Source organism: Hylobates moloch, unplaced genomic scaffold (assembly GCF_009828535.3).
Source record: "Hylobates moloch isolate HMO894 unplaced genomic scaffold, HMol_V3 SCAFFOLD_12, whole genome shotgun sequence".
Taxonomy (NCBI): domain Eukaryota; kingdom Metazoa; phylum Chordata; class Mammalia; order Primates; family Hylobatidae; genus Hylobates; species Hylobates moloch.
The window spans coordinates 61,727,619-61,745,104 of NW_026652287.1; the positions used below are offsets into that span (position 1 = coordinate 61,727,619).

At 61.0% G+C, this 17,486-nt stretch overlaps 1 protein-coding gene across 3 annotated transcripts in view; it reads right to left on the reverse strand.

The window, feature by feature from the left end:
• Positions 1–1,709: 1,709 nt before the first annotated feature.
• PEPD (peptidase D) overlaps positions 1,710–17,486 on the reverse strand; it is a 134,879-nt gene continuing 119,102 nt past the window's right edge. For all 3 annotated transcript variants that reach the window (XM_032170396.2, XM_058425180.1, XM_058425181.1), the window contains 4 exons: positions 16,265–16,413; positions 6,066–6,250; positions 2,647–2,838; positions 1,710–2,238 (listed from right to left, as the gene is read on the reverse strand). In XM_032170396.2, the coding sequence (XP_032026287.1) occupies positions 2,101–2,238; positions 2,647–2,838; positions 6,066–6,250; positions 16,265–16,413 (664 nt within the window). In that variant the 3' untranslated portion in view covers positions 1,710–2,100. The remainder of the gene's footprint in view (positions 2,239–2,646; positions 2,839–6,065; positions 6,251–16,264; positions 16,414–17,486) is intronic.

A 17,486-nucleotide genomic window follows, 5' to 3' on the forward strand; every position in this document is an offset into this window, starting at 1 on the left:
AGACGGGATCTCCCTATGTTGGCCCAGGCTGGTCTTGAACTCCCAGCCTCAGACGATCCTTCAGCCTTGGCCTCCCAAGGCATGAGCCACTGCGCCTGGCCAAAAAGACATAATTGCTATTGCTCAATGTCACAGATGGATAGCTTAGGGAATGTATCTGTACCAGCAGAAAACCTTAAAGAATGGATGTTATAAATCTAAGAAGCAAATAAGATAAATGGTGATTTGGAACTGAGATTGGCTTTTAATGTGACCACTTTATAAACACTTCTGTGTTACTACCATAGGAAGAAATCAATTTGTATTAAACTCTTTGGTGACTTTTTTTTTTTTTTAAAGGCAAGTCTTGCTTTATTGCCCAGGGTGGAGTGCAGTGGCGTGATCTTGGCTCACCGCAACCTCCGCCTCCTGGATTCAAGAGGTTCTCCTGCCTCAGCCTCCAGAGTAGCTGGGATTACAGGCGTGTGCCACTACACCCAGCTAATTTTTGTATTTTTAATAGACATGAGGTTTTGCCATGTTGGCCAGGCAGGTCTCAAACTCCTGACCTCAAGTGATCAAAGTGCTGGGATTACAGGCGTGAGCCACTGTGCTGGCCTTTGGTGACTTCTGAAAATGTCTCTCTCTTAAGCTACAGTTTTCCACCCCCTCATCCTCATGGTTTCATCTGTGGCATCCTTCTCACTTGTCGTCCTTCACCTTGGCTTGGGAGCTCCTGGATGGGAGCTCTGTGAGAAGGCAAACTGGAATGGTGTACAGAATTCTAGAAACCAGCTCCAGGGGTGGGCTGTTCTGTGGGACCCTGGGAGAACTGGACAAGCAGAGGCAAGGACAGATACTTCACCAGGCACGACTGGGCCCTGGCTGGCTTCCTGCCTGGTGGAGTTTGGTCAAGGACTACACTTAGGGAGGACAAACGGTCTCTGCAAATTCGCTGTGGCGCTGCCTTCGTTGGCAGTGTCTCCGACAGATGCTGGCTTTGGCTTGTGTGTCCCACATGAAAAAGAAATCAAGGACAAGAGATCCCTGCAAGTCTCAGGTTTTAAATATCTGCAGCTCAAGTGCTACATAATTCTACCACCTTCATAAATCTAGTTTGGAGGCAGTGACCGTATCAAAAAGACTTGTGTTAAATCAGTCCGCCCTTTAACTTGCACAAAGGCATGGCGCGGGGTGACTTGGCCAGTCTGACCTGAGTGCCTAGGATCTTCCTGCAGCATTGCTTGCCCCACCTCAAACATCGGGCTGTGCTGGTACTGACAAGCTAAAACCACCTTTCCTGGGAGTACTTCTCACACTTGTCTGTCAGGAGCATCTGGTGGGCGCTTGTGAAATATACAATAATTCCTGGGCTATTGCCCCTAGAGATTGAGTCAGATGGTCTGTGGGGGTCCCAGGAATCTCTTACCAAATGCCCCAGTGGTTCTGATGCCTGTTAGGCTTGGGAAACCTTGCAGCAAGTGACAGGGTGACACCAGAGCCCCGAGTCCCAGGGGCTCAAAGCAGGCTCCTCGGGGAGGACTCTGCCCTTGTCCCGCCAGGCCAGTCTGAGGCAGAAGCAGCCGTTAGAGGGCCTGTGCCGCCAGCACCATTTTCCTGGAACTGACTTGATACTGACACCAGGTGAGCCATCTTTTCAGGGTGCATGGGGTCCCAAATGCTCATCTGCAAAGGAACAAAGAATAAAGGGGAAGCCGTGCACAACGGACCATTTTAGGAAATCTTTTATTGCAAATGCCATTCTGCATATTGATCTTTGACAGAAAGTATCAGAAATGCTTCTTTCCTGGAAAAAGGAATATAAATGACAGCAAGACACATTATAGTTGCTACTAAAGAACAGCATTATTTTCAATCATTTTAAGTTGCTCATTTAATAAGCAAGGTATAAAACAGATTAAAGGTGGGAGCCTGCAAAAGGGTAATTAAAAAAGTGTTTCCTCCCCAGGAAACAGCGCTGTTTGGTCTGATCAAATGCCGAAGCTGGGATCTGATTCTGGGTGCCATCTCTCACTACTGGAGTGCTGACCAGCAGGCTGCCCATCGCGAAAACAGGTTGCAAGGCCAGGCCCCCAGGTGTGTTGGGATTTCTGGCTGGCTCTACTTGGGGCCAGAGAAGGGGGTAAAGGCCTTGTCACAGCCTGCCATGCACGCTTCAATCTCTTCCACAGTGCGGGGCACGCAGGTCAGCAGCTCCATGCCACTGTCAGTCACCACGACGTCCTCCTCGATGCGGACCTGGGTCAAGCCGACAGACACACATTATCATAGAACAGCCTCATGTGCCAGGCTAGAGGGCCGGGCCCATTCCAGGCCCACCCCACCATGGGGTGGGAGCAGCTGACACTCCCTGGGAGAGGGGGGTGGCCTCCAGGCTCCTTCATGGAGCCATCTGCTCACGTCCCCTGCTCACCCTGTCTTTGCCAGGTGGATGGGTGCCCCTGAAGCGGGCAGGGGTTTTGCAGGATCTGTCTGTTCCTACTGAGAGGTGAGGCTCTATCCCGTGACAGACCACACGAAGGGGCAGGCTGAGCCCACCTCAAGGGAAGATGTCACTAGGGCCCCTGTCTTGGGACTAAGGAGTCTGCAGCTGCAGTGGAGGTGGCAGATGTTCTGGGAGCAAGAATGGGGCCCATGGGCACTTACCCCGCCAAAACCGCGAAAGCGCTGCAGAACCTCGCGGTTAAAGAAGCAGGCATGGGCCGGGTCCGCCAGGGCCTCGTCCAGGAGGTGGTCGATGAAGTAGATGCCCGGCTCCACGGTGAGCACCATGCCTGGCTGCAGGTGCCGTGCAGTGCGCAGGCTCCGCAGGCCGGGCTCGTCGATGCGCTCCACACCCTGTGTGGAATAGAGGTGAGAGGCCCGATGAGCAGCTCCAGGGCTCGCCGTGGCCTCATCAAGAGAGATGGGCACGTGAGGGCCGGTGCCAGTCTCGTGGGCTCTCTTGACCATTGGGGTCCTCAGCCTAGACTCGCCTCTGCTGTGCTGGGCCATGGGCACCCTGATAAGACCTTCCACCCTGCACATACCCCTAGATCTTGAGTGTCCCTGGCCACACTACCCTAGGGCTTGCTTGAGAAGCCCTGTAGCTGCCCATGTGCACAAACCCGGGGCGAGCTGCCCAGACAGGCCTGTGGGTCTGGCTGAGGGTTGGGCTGCCCTTAGCCAGGCCCTGCTCCTGGCCAGAGGAGTGGCAGATGCCAAACCACTGAAGCCAAAAAAGCTCTTAAGGCGGCTCTGAAGCCCCTTGGGGCCACAGCTTTCCTTCCAGGCAGCCCAAGTGGAAACTGGCCCCAAAAGTCATGGTCCCAGCTCCCCTAGGCCGAGGCCCAGATTTTCCGTGTGACTGTCCAGGGAGAAGGACAGGTGCCGTCATCAGGGTGGGTCCGCCAGCCTTACTGCGCCAGTGCAAATGTGCCGTGTGCACGTGGCTTGGCGGGTGTGGCTCCCAGAGGAGAGCTCGGGGCCTTACGGCAGGGCCCTGGGAAATAGCCCCCAGGCTTGGAGGATGCCTGAGGGACAGTGGTAGAGCTGCTCCCTGCAGGGGCCCCTGTCTGCACCCCACACTGCCCCGGTGCACACCCAGCCTGGCCTTGTCCACTCACAGGCACAGCTGAGGGGCCTCATCTTGGCTGAGGGCAGCGGGTGCTCTGGGAATTACAGGAGAGCTCCTGCTCGCCTCAGGTCCCTGGGGCACCATCCGGCCGGCGGCCAGGGCCTCTGAGCCAGTGGGCACGAGTACGCTTTCTGGTCAGGGGATGAGCCTGCCCTGCCCAGCTGCACTCCCTCCCCAGGAAGCCCAGCTGCTGGAGCGGGAGCTGTCATTTCTGACTGTTTGGGGGCCAAGAACATCAGACTCCAATTAGCAGTTCACGTAAGGTAACCAGAAACAGGCTGGCTTGGCCTCCACGCTGGGCACGGCCAGAGAGGCTGTGACTGATTCCACGGGGGGCAGGGACAGCCACGCTGACCTGGAGAGAGCAGGCCAGGGGGGAGGTGATGAGGAGACACCACAGCCTGGCTGGTGTGGCCCCGGCCCCACAACACTTGCCTCTGGGCTGCTCACCGGGCGCTGAGGCCGGAGGGCAGGGATGCCCCGTGGCTGAGGAACCGTATGGAGTGACAGTCCCTCTGTGCAGGTGAGAGGTGCATGTGGACCGAGCTGGGGCCTGTCTCCTGCCCAGAAGCTGCTGGGTGTCCCGAGGTCTCTGCTCCAGGACCTTCCCATCCCTGTCATCTGAAGCCTGCGCTGGGCACCCCCACCCCACCGCCGCCCATCCTTCTCCTTCATGCTACTCCTGAAGTGTCCGTCCCTGTCTCCACTCCACAGCAGTCGAAGCCAGGGGCCTGGGGGAAGGCAAGGGCCTGCCAGCATCAGGTTTCCTTCCTCCCGGTCACCCCTCCATCCCCATGGGCCCACCCCTGGCCGCTCCACGGTACACGGTTGGGGGGCAGGTTTGTTTCCCCAGAGAAACGAACTTTCCTCCCCTCTGAAATCTTGAGGTCCACCACTGAAACGGGGTGGGGGAGATTGGAAGGGATCCCCAGTGGGCACAGGGGCAAGGCCTGCCTCAATCCAGTGGTGCAGCTGCCCCTTCAGGGTGTTGGCTCTAGGGGCCTGCCCAGGGGACCTGCTGAGAACAGGGTGCAGGCGCCATAAGAGAAGGGGAAGGGCTGGGCCGGGTGGAGCACAGAGCCATGTGGGGAGGGCACGAGCCCCTGTGGCTCAGGAAGCGCAGCATTCAGGGGTGGGGAGGGGTCCTGCCCTCACCGCACCCATGCTTGCCTCTGCCTGGGCACAGGGCTTGACAAGGCCTCAACTTTTACTGGGCTCCAAGCAGAGGAGCCCCAGATGTGTCTGCAGGCCTGAAATAAAACAAATGACTTTTATAGGAAAAGCCATATTTTTTCCACAATGTTTATCTGTCAGAAGAATAGACTGAGCACAAAGAGGTGCTTACTGGAAAAGATGAAAACAGTTTGCTGCCAATTTTTGCTGGTGGAAAAAAAGCGCTTTGGCAACTAATGAATAACGAACCTCAGCTAACAATGTCTGGAAGGCCCAGCTCTTGGCTCCCTGCACACAATGGGATGAATAGACATTAGGAAATTAAAACTGATTTTGTTTCTCCAAATTTAACTGTTTACACTTGAGGAAAAAAATAATTGAATAATAATGCTTCTCTTAAGCAATTCCCCCCACTGCCCCCACCCTGCCAAAAAATCATTCTTAGTGCTTTCAAAACATCCTGCAGCCAAGAGGCTGAGCCTTGTCTTGGCTAACTGGCTGGGGGGCCCCAGAGTGTGCACGATTGCACAATCAGCCCCCTGCATTGGGCAGCCCGCCAAGGGCAGGGACGGGAGCACCCCACCCGCCCAGCCGAGAGGCTGTAGCCACCTGCCCAGTTGGGCGTCCCCAAGCCTCACATACCTTCTGGGTGGTCCTCTGAGGGCTGGGGAGCCATGTCTGGAGATGGCCCCCAGCCTCCCTTATCTGCCAAGGGTCCCCTGGGGACCTCCAATGCCTGGGGATGAGGAGGCTGCAGGGTCACAGGTGTGCGGCCCAGGGGCCTGGGAGGAGAGGGCAAACCAGCGGCAGAGCAGGGCTGCTCCGGGCTTGTGAGGGGCCAGGGCGAGTCGCCAGTGGGTGGGGGGCCTCATCAACTCCCCACGCCCCAGGTCTGAATGAAGCCAGAGGCAGCAGGACGTGAGGGGTGCCATGCAGCTCCATCACGAAGACCTGTCCTTGGCACCACTGTCCTGTGGGGCCCCATGCACTGTATCCTGACTGTGCCACCTTCTGGACAGGTGACACCTGGGCCCAGCATGCAGACAGCACCGCCTCTATGCCCAGTTCTGTGGAATGCTCACAGATGCACCCGTGCCTTGGCCAGGGCCCTGATTCCCCGCCCCCCCATGCCCTCCGTGTACCACAGGGAGCCAGGGGGCCCATCTCTGCCATCCCAATACACGCCTGCTGCCTCCTAGAGTCCCACCCTGCCCTGGGGGTCAGGCTCAGCGGCAGCTGATGGGCAGGCCACTCCGCCTGCCATGTCCACACTGACCTCTGGGTAGCCTCCCACGTCGTGCACGTCAATGCCCAGGAAGTGGCCGAGCCCGTGAGGCATAAACACGGCCCCCAGGTGCGCCTGGACCATGGCGTCCACGCTGCCGCTCAGGATGCCCATGTGGGCCAGCTCCTCCAGGTGGATGCGGTCAGCCAGGCGGTGCATGTCAGGCCACCAGACACCTGTGGGCCAGAGGGAGCTGCCGTGAGCCACAGAGCCCAGCAGCCAACACTGCAGGGCCAGGGGCCGGGAGACGTGAAGCCTTCACACTGGCTGTGGTGGGAGGGCCTGAGGCAGGGGGTGAGGGGCAAGGGTACTACATCGGGGGCCCAGGGGGACAAGGACTAGGGTGGCCCCCCATGCTGGGCTCTCCCAGCAAAAGCTCTGGCCCTCAGGACCTTTCTTGTCCCTCCATTCTGCCCCTAGGAGCAGGTTCGTCACCTGTGGCCAAGGGCCCAGCCTGGGTCTACTCTGTAGCCCATGGCGTGTCCACCCTGAACAGCCTGTGCTTCTGGGCCCAGGGAAACCCAGCCAAATCCCTGGGCACCAGGAGAAACGTGCACGTCTCCCCAGTAGCAGATACCAGGAGACTCTGTGGGCCCTGGCCCTGAGGCTCAAGCCCAAACCCTGGCTCAGAGCCCCAATAAGGTTTTGCTGCTGTGGCCTGAGGCTGAAAAGAGGGGTCCCTGCACATCCCAGAATGGGGATGAATCACCCCTGGAGCTACTGCAAGGAGCAAAGATTTCTGGGGAGAAGGTGCGGCTGGCACGGCCCCACGAGCTGGCTGGCAGGGGTCCGGGGCCCTGCCTGCCAACAGCAGCGGCACCATCTCCAGGGGAGCCCAGATGTCCAAGTCCCGGCTTCAAATCCAACTCATCTCTGCCGCATGTTTGTGGGGCAAAGGCCACCAAAGAGAGAACTTCCTAAGCACAGAGCTTTGGGGGCCACACAGGCTCTGTGGGGCTCTGGAGCATGGCCCCTAGGAAGGAGGCCCTTAGAGAGCTCCCCACGTAGAGACTCAGCAGCCCATGGGTGCACCCGTCCTATCCCCGGGCTCTGTGGAATCCCAGCATCAGCCTCTCCCCATGGCAGCTTCTGCTGCTGGACTTGGCCTGAGCACCAGACAAGGACCCAAGACCGGTGAGGCCTCCTGCCCTGGCCCCATGGGGGCTGGGTTTGGGCAGGCCACGTGCTGGCAGAGGCCGGGGCCCCAGGACACTCTGGCCAGGCGCGTGGTGGGGGGCCCTTATCAATGTGCAGCTCACTGGCTGGACGGGGTGCCTGGAAAGTCCCTGCGGCACCTCCTGGAGAGCCCCAGCCCCACCAGGCAGAGTGACCTTGGCTCCCGAGGGCCTCCCTGCCAGGCCCTGCCTTGGCGCAGAGCCAGAGCCTGCTCTGCATGGTCCTGATCGCTGCTGTGGGAGGGGTCCGGGAGACCCTGAGCTGGCAAGGGCTGGGCTGTGAGACGCAGGGTTCTGAACCCCTGTGGCTGGCGGAGGGCAGATGATGGGCTCAGCCAGCGAACAGGGATAAGAGTCCACACTGGGACACAGGCCATCACCCCCGACACACTGGGCACAAGTCTTTCATGTTGGGACCCCTTTAGTGCCAGAGTTGGCCACCCCGGTGCTGGGGTCTCGGACAGGCTGGGGGAGCATGGCTTTGGGCAGGCAGTAGGGCTGTTGCCTGCCATTCACAGCGCAGCGCCCCAGCCATGGCCACAGCCTAAGGGTGGCAGGGGTGGAGATGCCCAGACCTGTCCCCACCCCCACACACAGCAGGGATCCTCCTCAGAGCCCAGCTCCCCATCAGCCCAGCCTCCTAGGGGCTGAGGTGGGGGCGGCTGTCCTGGGGTCTGGGGTCTGGCATGGGGGCAGACCTAGGGCAACTCTGGCTGCAACTGCCCTGTGTCTGGGGCAGCCTGGGCACACACACACCCCTGGGTGGCCCAGCCCACACTCCTGGCTTTTCTGAGGGGCACGGCATCCCGGAAAAGGAGACCTGGATAACTGGAGCCCACTTGGCTGCTCCCCCGCCTCTGTGAGCCTCAGCTGCCGCCGGTCAAACAGCCACAATGCAGGCCCCGGGGGGCTGCTCTCAGAGCCTCTGTGTCACCTGGGGGCTGGGGACAGCAGCCCGGACAGTGGCACTGGCCACCATTCCTGCATCGCGCATGACCAGCCAGCCCCGGTTCCACACTTGATGTTCACTTGTTCCTGGGGGTGTGCGCCAAGCCTGCCCAGCCTCTGCTGCTGCTCTTCTCTGAGACCCCAGCCCGGACAATCCCAGCCCACCTTGCCCTTCCTCCCTGCCGCCGCATCCTCCAGAGGCCAGACCACCCTAAGGCACACAGGCCTTTTTACCTCAGGCCCTTTGCTGTGGCCTGTGCCAGGCCTTGGCCTGTGATGCGCCTCATGCAAGGGGTCTCTGCATAAAAGCTGTCCCCTCTCAGGGGAGACCTTCCTGCCTTGCTGTCCCAGGCCTGGTGATTTCTCCTTGCACCGTCCATCCAGCCTGCAGCCGTCCCCTGGACGGATCTGCTCGTTTGCTTCTCATGTATCACTCCGAGGGTGGGAGTCTCCCGAGGGCACTGCTGGGCCTGGCATAAAGTGAGTGCCCCTCAGGTCCCCCAACAGCCTGCAAAGTTGGCACATGGGGCTGGGAGGCCTCCTGTGCATGGCTCGTGCACCAAGCCCAGCTCAACTGCTTCCTCTTGGACGCGCCCTTCTCTGGTCACCAAAGGGGAGCCCCGGGAAGTGCAGCTGGCTTTCCAACCAGGCTAACTTCAGCAGTGGGCTGCGTTCTTGGCCCAGCGTCCACAGAGGGCGGGAATCAGGTATAAATCATGCTCTGCGGTGGCCCTTCCCGGGGGCAGGCCCGGCGCCGCCCGGACGTGCCGGCCCGGGGGTCCCCTCGGCGCCGCTGGTCTTCCTCGCCTGTGCACCCTCGGGGAAGGCCTTGCACACAGCTCTCTTGGCCAGGAGCGGGGAGTTTCTGCCTGTGTGTGGTTAGGGTTGTGACAGTGATTCAACCTCCAGCAACTTGGCCCCAGCGTCTGGCCCGGATGGTGGTTACGACACCCACCGCCTGGGCGGGGGCCCCTGGAGTGTGTGAGGGTCACTGTCCTTGCACTAGACTGGCAGGGTGGGCACCAACTTGAGGGCTCCCTTGCTGGCCTGGGCCCACTCTCAGGCTCCTCCCACCCCGGCAGCCTGGAGACATCATCAAGCTCTCTAGTCCAGGCTGGAAGGCACCCCCGGCCCCTAGCCAGCCTATACCTAGATGCCACACTGGGAATCACACAGCAGAAGCTGGGCACCAGCTGCCCTACGTGCCCCAACCCCCCCCCCCCCCCCAGCAAGCACCAAACCTCATCTGGCTTTCCTGAAGCACCCCTGCACCTGCCCCACCCCTCCCGGAGTCTGCCTGGCTCCCTCTTCCGCTGCACATCCCTTGGATGCCTGGACCATCTCTTTAGAACGAAGGGGCAAACAGGGCCATTCCTGGCCCCGGACGAAGCCCAGGTTCTCAGCTTGGCCTGGTCTCCAGCCTCCCCTCACCCACTCCTGGGTGGGGCAGTTGGATCAAGGCCACGGGTCCCAAGAACTGGCCCTCCCCACCTGCTGGGGCCACCTCCTCCGAGCCCATTTTCCTAGATGTGCTCCCATTCCTCCTGTGGGCGTGTTGAGGCTCCTCTTCCAGGAAGCCCTCTTTGATTGCCCCTTCCTGTGCTTTGAGAGTTCACGGCACACACAGCACAGCTGGGCCTGGTTATGACCTCTGGGCCTTGCAAGGGTGGTGCCCGTACCCTGCTCTATGCCTGGCATGCAGCAGGTGCTTGGTAAATGCCTGGAACGAGAGGAGCCCCAGCCTCCCTCAGGGCTCTCCTGCAGCCAGTGTTGTGCCCCATCCCCCGCTCCTCTGTGTACTCAGACCCTAGAACGGGCAGGGTGGCCTCTAGGTTAGTGTCCCATCATGCGCCGCCTCATGAAATGATGGGGCTCAGAGGAACAAGCCCTGCTGCTCCTGCCATCCAGGCCCCAGGTGTGGCCAGAGTAGCCCCTGGGTGGTCTTCTGGGCCCACTTGGTCTCCTCAGGCAGCACCCGCTCCTGCTGGGCCTAGGGCCCAGGCCAGCTCCTTGGAGCCTCAAAGCATCCATCACAGCCCCGAGGCCTCCTACCCGGAGTGCGACAACCCCAGGGGGCTCCCGGGCCTGACCAAGCTACAAAGGCAGCGTCCTCAGAGCTGCTTCCAGACAAAGAGCACACTTCATCTGTGCAACATGGCCCTCAGGGGATGGATGGGAGTGAGCCAGGTTCTAGGGGTGCAGGACAGCAGGCTCCGGCCGGGGTCCCAGGGCAGGCCCTGAGGGCTGGCTGAGCTGGCATGGGGCTGAGGACTTCCAGCTCACCCCACCCTGCACGGGACGTGGGTAGAACCCCGTCTGCTGCCAGAACCTCTGGGGACCCGCTCACCCTGCGTGACAGCAGGGTGCTGTGTTGGCCCAGGCTGCTCCTCGAGTCTCCTCCCCCACACCCTGACAGAGTGCCCCGAGGAGTAAGAAGAGGCCAAGGAACTGGCTCACCATTGCGGCCGGCAGGAGGGGTGGACATGGTGCCCACACTGAAGACAGCCCTCCGCGTCCTGGCACCTGCTGCAGAGGGTACCTATGGCTGGGGTGGCACGTGGCCGCCATGCCTGTCTGCCTCAGCCCTGCACTCCATGCTGTCTCGGAGGATGAGGACTGACCGGAAGTCTAGCTGCTGGGCTCCTGCCCCTGGCGCTGGCTGGGAGGGGAGCAAAGCTGGCAGAGGTGCCCCCTGACCACGGGGCCACAGGAGACACATGCCAGGTGGGCCGGGGCCGGTGCTGCTGGGTCCCTCTCCTGGCCACCTGGTCATCCCACGCCTCACTGCTCCTCTCTTGCCCTGTCAGGCCTGTTTTGGAGGTGGGGACACTTCCTGTCACTTCTTTCCCCTCCTCTGACCTCACATTGACAGCACCCCCTGTCCCTTACAAGTGGCCAGGACCCTGAGGGCAGGGACAGAGCCAGGAGTGGGGGACGAAACACAAAGGAGCTCATGAATCGTGGGCCACCACTGCTGTTCCAGGTTGATAGGAGCTGGGCCCCCAGTGACAGGGGCACAGGAGGCTCCTGGGTGAGCACAGCAAAGAGGAGAGAAAGGCGGGGAGGCCAGGGAGGGCGGGTGGGTGAGGAGGAGAGGGAGCTGGGTGGGGGCTAGGAGGCGAGGTTGCAGGAGGCTCTGGGGCTTGCAGGTGGAGGGCATGGGGCCCTCAGTGCTGGGGTCCTCTGGAGCTCCAGGGTGGCTGCAGGGACTGAGCCCGTGGGATGGGGATAGCAGTGCTGCTTCTAGGAACAGCCTTCCTGCTGTGGCTGTGCCAATGCAGACCCTGGCTCAGGGCCACCCTGCCGGGCTCACCCATCCATCCCAGCAGCACCTCCCCGTTCCCCTCACCATGCACGCAGGGGTCTGCATGGGGTGGGCAGCCTGCCCCAACACAGGAGCTGCGCTGAGCTTGGATCCCACCCAGCCTCCCATGCATGACACTCCCCGAGGTCCTGCAGCTGCTGGGCCTGCCCTGCCACCCGCCTGTGGACTCCCAGCCACCAGGGTAGGGTCCCCATCTGAGCGAGCGCGGCCTCCTTCCTCGCCGACTGTGAGTGACAGTGAGGAATGCTCCCCAACCGGCCCTAGGATCAGGGGCCAAGGCCTGCATTCCTCAACCCCCCAGGGTCCTGATCATTCTTTCCTGCCTCTCCTTGGGGCTTAGCTATGGGGTTTCCTGCTTTATTTACTCTCCCTGGAAGTTCACAGGATGCAGTCGGGCAGTCTCGGTGGGGTGTTTGTCTTGGCCCAGGAATTGAACCCACAAACCCAGGGCATTTCCGCTGGGACAAGGCAGGGGGCTGACCTGGCCACAGCCTCCTCGATGCTACAGGAGGCGACCTGCCCCATCCAGAGGGCAGCTCTGTGGGCCCAGGGCCTGCCCCACGGGCCTTCACTGTGTGTGACCCAGATGTAGTCCAACTCTGCCCTTGGGGGACACCAATGCCACACAGCTCAGTGCAGGTGGTAGGTGTGGGGGGTGCTGCTGGGGGTCTGCTCCATTCCCTTACACAGCGATCCTCCAGACCCCAGGCTGGGTCTGGGCAGCGAAGCCCAGTGGTGGGTAGGAGTGGGGCTGGGGGAGGACCTGCCTCCCATGGTCTGAGATGAGCCTAGCTGGGCTTGGCCTGTTGGCCCCAGACACCCCTGCCAGGCCTGAGGCCTGTGCTTGCCCCAAGAGTCAGCATGAACCAGGCAGCACCACAGGATGGGAGACCCAGCTCAGGCCTTTCGCAGTGCCACGTGGGGCCTGGGGACTTGCCCCCAGGCCTGGCCACTTTCTAGACAGAATTGGGGCTGCTGAGTTGGGCCAGTGAGCTGGCCAGGATGCCAGCTGTGGAGATGCCACTCAGGTCCTGCCCAGGCCGCAGCAGGGCTGGGCCATCCCCGGTCTCAGCACAGGAGACTGAGGGGCAAGACAATGGCTTTCCCACCGAACACCCACTAGGCCTTGGCCCCCCGTGCTGCGTCAATCTGCCGCCCTGCTCCCCGTGGCCTGGTGCTGCCTCTGGCTCCCTGATGGGCCCAGCACTGCCTGCTGACCATGCTGAACTCCTCAGCCTGATGCTTGGGTGTACAGGGTTGCTGGGTTCAGTGGGCCCCCGCCCCTCACAGGCCGCAGAGCTCTGCTTCGCTGCTGGGAGCTTCAGCCCCTTGCAGCCTGGGCTCTGACTTCCTGGACATCTGGATTTCACAACTGCCCGTGGATGTCTGACACTACCACTTGATGTGATGGTGACACAGTTCACAGTGACACAGTTCACAATGACACAGCCCACCTTGGCACAGCTACAGAGTAGGAGGCCAGCCCCGTACGTGGAGGATATCTGAGAGACTCTGGCCCACCTGAAAGGCTGTGCCTGGCGGAGGGCTCTCCGTGGAGGGTAAAGGAGCTGTGCTCACGGATACCAGGTGAATACACCGCAGGCCACGCTCACCTACCAAATCCTTCTGCTGGATCTGAAACACTGATCATTCATTCAAGTGACTAGTGGTATTTAAAACTAAGCAAGAAATTCTCATCCCCAGAGTGAAGGAAGGAGGAGGAGTGGTGCCCCTTGGGCGACTGCTTCGTGGAGGCTCGATTGGATTTGACAGCTAACCGGGGATGCTTCCTATGGCTGAAGAGTCAGAAAGAATAAGAAGGGACGCAGCGAGCACTGGGCCCCATCCCTTCCTGCACCTCCTTTGTGGTTTTCACAGGCGCACGGGAATTCACGCTCTCACTCCCTCTTCCTTTTACCCACAAGGGCCCGCTGGCCATACCCTCTGGCGCTCTTCTGTCCTCGCCCACCCATCTGCCTGGAGACACCTGTATATTCATACTCAGGGGGGCAGCTCCTTTTTGTTTGTTTTTTGAGACAGGGTCTCACTCCATCACCCAGGCTGCAGTGCAGTGGTGTGATCTTGGCTCACTACAACCTCCGCCTCCCAGGTTCAAGCAATTCGATTCTCGTGCCTCAGCCTCCCGAGTAGCTGGGATTACAGGCGTGAGCCATCACGCCCAGCTAATTTGTGTAATTTTAGTAGAGACAGGGTTTCTCCATGTTGCCCATGCTGGTCTTCCAACTCCTGACCTCAAGTGATCCGCCCGCCTCCCAAGTGCTGGGATTGTAAGTGTGAGCCACAGCCTGCTGCTTTTTAAGCAAAGCAATTCCACACAAAATGCTGTTTTCCTCGGTAGCCACTAAACCAGGTGAGTCCGATCAGCGCTGTCACCCCATCACGGACTTATTGCCTTCTGGATTTTCTGTCTTGTCTTCCTTTTCGGGCACATCTGGGGTCCCCCTGCTTGCACTCATGCGTTTGACAAGCTCTCTTCCTGTTGGATGCATGAGGGTGTGGGGCTGGGGCCTGGCACTGCCCCCAGCGTCCCTCCGCGGTTCCTCAGCCTCTGGTGGGGGCTCTGGAGGCTGGACTGGGCACCATCTGCAAAGGCCTGCCCACAGTCTGCCTCATCTGAAAGTGACGGTGGCTGAGGGCCCCTCTGAAGCAGCACTTGGGCCAGCGATCGAGGCTGCAACTCATCCCAGCAACGGGCTGTGGGGCCACAGGGACTGTTTAGTCGATTGCCGAGCCATCGAGTTCTGAGGCCACATTCTGGAGGCTCCAGATCTTTCTTTCCTTTTTTCCTTGAACACTGAGGGCACACTGGGCAGCTGCCAGCTCTCTGTGGGTCCTTAACAGAGGGCACTCCGTGTCTAACCAGATGCCACGGTCCAGAGCTGGCCGGGCCCGCCCTCGAGTGGACGCTGCCTTGGGAGAGCAGGGGTCTATCCTTGGCCTGTTTGGGGCTTAAGTAAGGTACCTGGCCAGCAGGCAGCAGAGCCGGGGCTGGGCTCGGGGCACTGTGGGTCTGGGACCTACATCCTGGACTCTGAAGCCTTGCTCTACTGGGCTATCCCCTCTGCCCGCGGTAAGCCCACCTGGCTCCTGGAGGACGCCTGAGCTCCCCTACACAGGGGGCTGCCTTGGGCCTGCCTGTCTCTCTGGAGGTCTGTATAGCTGTGGGTGGGAGGCAGTGGGTGAGGGTGGGGGCAAGCTGGGGGGCTGGACTATGACAAGGGCTTGGCCAACACGAGGTGATCTCCGACCTCCACCCAGATGGAGGGACTCCAGGCTGCAGAAGGTGGCTGGAGCCTGTGTGCTGAGGGCGGGCCCTGGCCAGACGATCCAGCTGTGAGTGCAGGGCCACTGTCCTGTGCTGCTGCAGCCCTGGCCCCAGCCCAGACCTGATTTTCCACCTCTGTGAATTTGTGGCGGCACCAAATGACCGAATTGGCTGGAGACTGTTCTGTTGCTTATAACCAAAGATGCAGAACCCGGGTGCCTTGGGGGACCAGCTGTGCCCGGGCCAGTGTGGGCAGGGAAAGCCCCTCTGCACTGCAGGCTGGAGCCTGGCAGCTGCCGAACAGATCTCAGTCAGAGTCGTGGGAGCCATGTGTCTGTAGAGGGCCAGGCCTAGGGGGTGGCCGGCACATGGTGATCCCATAGGAACCTGCCCAGGCTCTGGTGAATCCAAGAATTACAGCAGGGGTGCTGTGTTGAAGCCCTGGAAGGCTTGAAGCAAGAACATGACAAGACCACATCCCTCAATTCTCTCCTCTGGGCAAAGGTGACAAGCCAGGACCTCCCATCACTGCTGGGAAACGGTTTCTATTGTTGCAGGGCAGAGCTGGGGTTTGATCCTGTGGGTGCTGGACTCCACCCCTGCCAGGGCTATGGAGGACCCAGGGGTCACTCGGCAGGAGCCTGGCTGAGCGGGATGGGGACAGCGGGAGGTGCCCAGGGGGACCTCCTGAAAGCTGGCCTTGTTGGGAGGATGCTGGCTCCCCTCCAGGGGACCTCCTCTGCCCGCCCTGCCAGACATCAACGGCATGCAGTGGGAGGTCAAGATGTACCAGTGGGGCTTGTGCAGGCTGCCTGGGGTTGGGAGGGGTGGGGGCAGGACAGGTTGGCCTACGCTGGCCGCTGGGAGACAGAAACACCAGGCCCATCCTGGCCTCAACATGGCCATCACGGTGGTGACTGTGACCCCTGCAGGGCACTGCCACAGGCCAGGCGGCCTTGCAGGTACTTTGCACAGCTTAACTCAGTCTCCATGAGTCACTGCTTCCCCATTTACAGATGTGGAAACGGCCACCCAGAGGAGGGCTTTCCATCCAAGGTCACAGAGCGCTGAGCGGGACGTGAACGTGCTCTGACCTCATGCCAGTGTCCAGAGTGGGTTGAGCCCTCCCTGGAGTAGACACCGCTTAAAGACAAAGCAGGAGACAGGCTGGTGTGCTGGCAGCCAGTGGAGATGCGCAGGTGGAGGCCACCAGATCGGGGGGCCTTGGCCTGAGCCCCCCAATTCCTGGTTCTGTCTGTCCCTGCCTGGTGGTCAGCCTTGTTTCCTAGGAGTGACCCTGGAGACCTGATGCCACTGGAATCTCAGGGACTAAGCATCCGGAGTGTGGACAGATTCAAGTCACGCAATGCAGGCCCGGTTCCTGCAGGCACCTGCCACACAGCAGCGCCCCCAACGCCACGTCAGGTGCGCCTCCCCCCACTGCCCCGCTGCTCACCTGGCTTCATGGCACCCATGACGGCGCGGGAGCTCCGCAGCACCGCCTCGTAGATGGCCTTCTGGTCTGCAGTGAACTTGCCATTGGCGGGAAAGGAGCAGGTGATGTCGGAAGCGAAGCAGTAATACTCACCGCCCATGTCGAACAGGCTGCAGAGATAGGAGGGCAGGGCAGGTGGGTACTGGGGTACCACCACCCCTCTTACCCTTACTGCTCCCCACCTGTCCTGGATTCGAGGGCAGCTGGCCCGGGTCCTGGATGCAGCTCCCCCTCACAATGAGACTGGTGTGGGGAACTGCCATCTGGTGTCTCCCACGGGTGCGTGGGCAGCAAAGAAACCCGAAGCCATCCTGGAAGACCTGTGTCTTCCAGGGAAAAAGGGGCTCAGGGCTCAGCCCAGGCAGGGAAGGCTGAGGGGAGTGGGCTGTCCTATGCAGATGACCCCTGCCCCTGTGGCCTGGCCTCCAAGAGCTCAGCTGTGGAGAATTGCTTGGAGAACTAAGGAGAGGCAGAGATGCCCCAGGACCCCGCCCGCTGCGTGGCCTCCACCCAGCACCCCAACAGGCCCTCCCAGGTCTCCCTGCACCCAGCACAGAACACAGGCTGAAGCCTTGCTTGTGGGAAGCAGAGGAGGAGGGGGTTGGGCAGGGGCCCCGGATGGGATGCATGGCCTAGAACTCGGGGCCTGAATCACACCACCTGCTTCTTCCGGGACCCAGAGCATCTGGGCAGACACTCAGTCGGCAGCTAGGGCCTCTGGCTCTGCTGCAGCTCTGGGGCCCCCTAGCTGGAGGGGTGTGCCCGACACTACCCCCTGCCCACAGGGGTGGGACGGACATATTGTGCCGGGGTCCAAGGGGAGGGCAGGGAGAAAGTGCCAGATAGCCTCATGTCCAGCAAGGCTTTCCCAGGGCCTGCTGGCCACGTGCCCCGAAGCTAGGTGGGCCCCCTCACCGGGTCCACCTGCACCCTGGCACCCTCTGGTGGCAGGCGGAGACCAGCAGGACGCAGGCAGGGGTGTGAATGGGGCAGAGGTGCCAGCTGTCCAGGACGGGAGGGGCCTGGGGGCCAGCAGAGAGGCAGGACGGCATGGGACAGTGTGGGACAGATGACAGGAGGCCTGCTGAGGCAGGAGGACGGTGGCTGGGGCTGCCCTCTGGATGCCCCGTGGGAGGGACCCTTGGCACAGCAGGGCCCGGAAGGAGTAAGGCCTGTCCTTGCT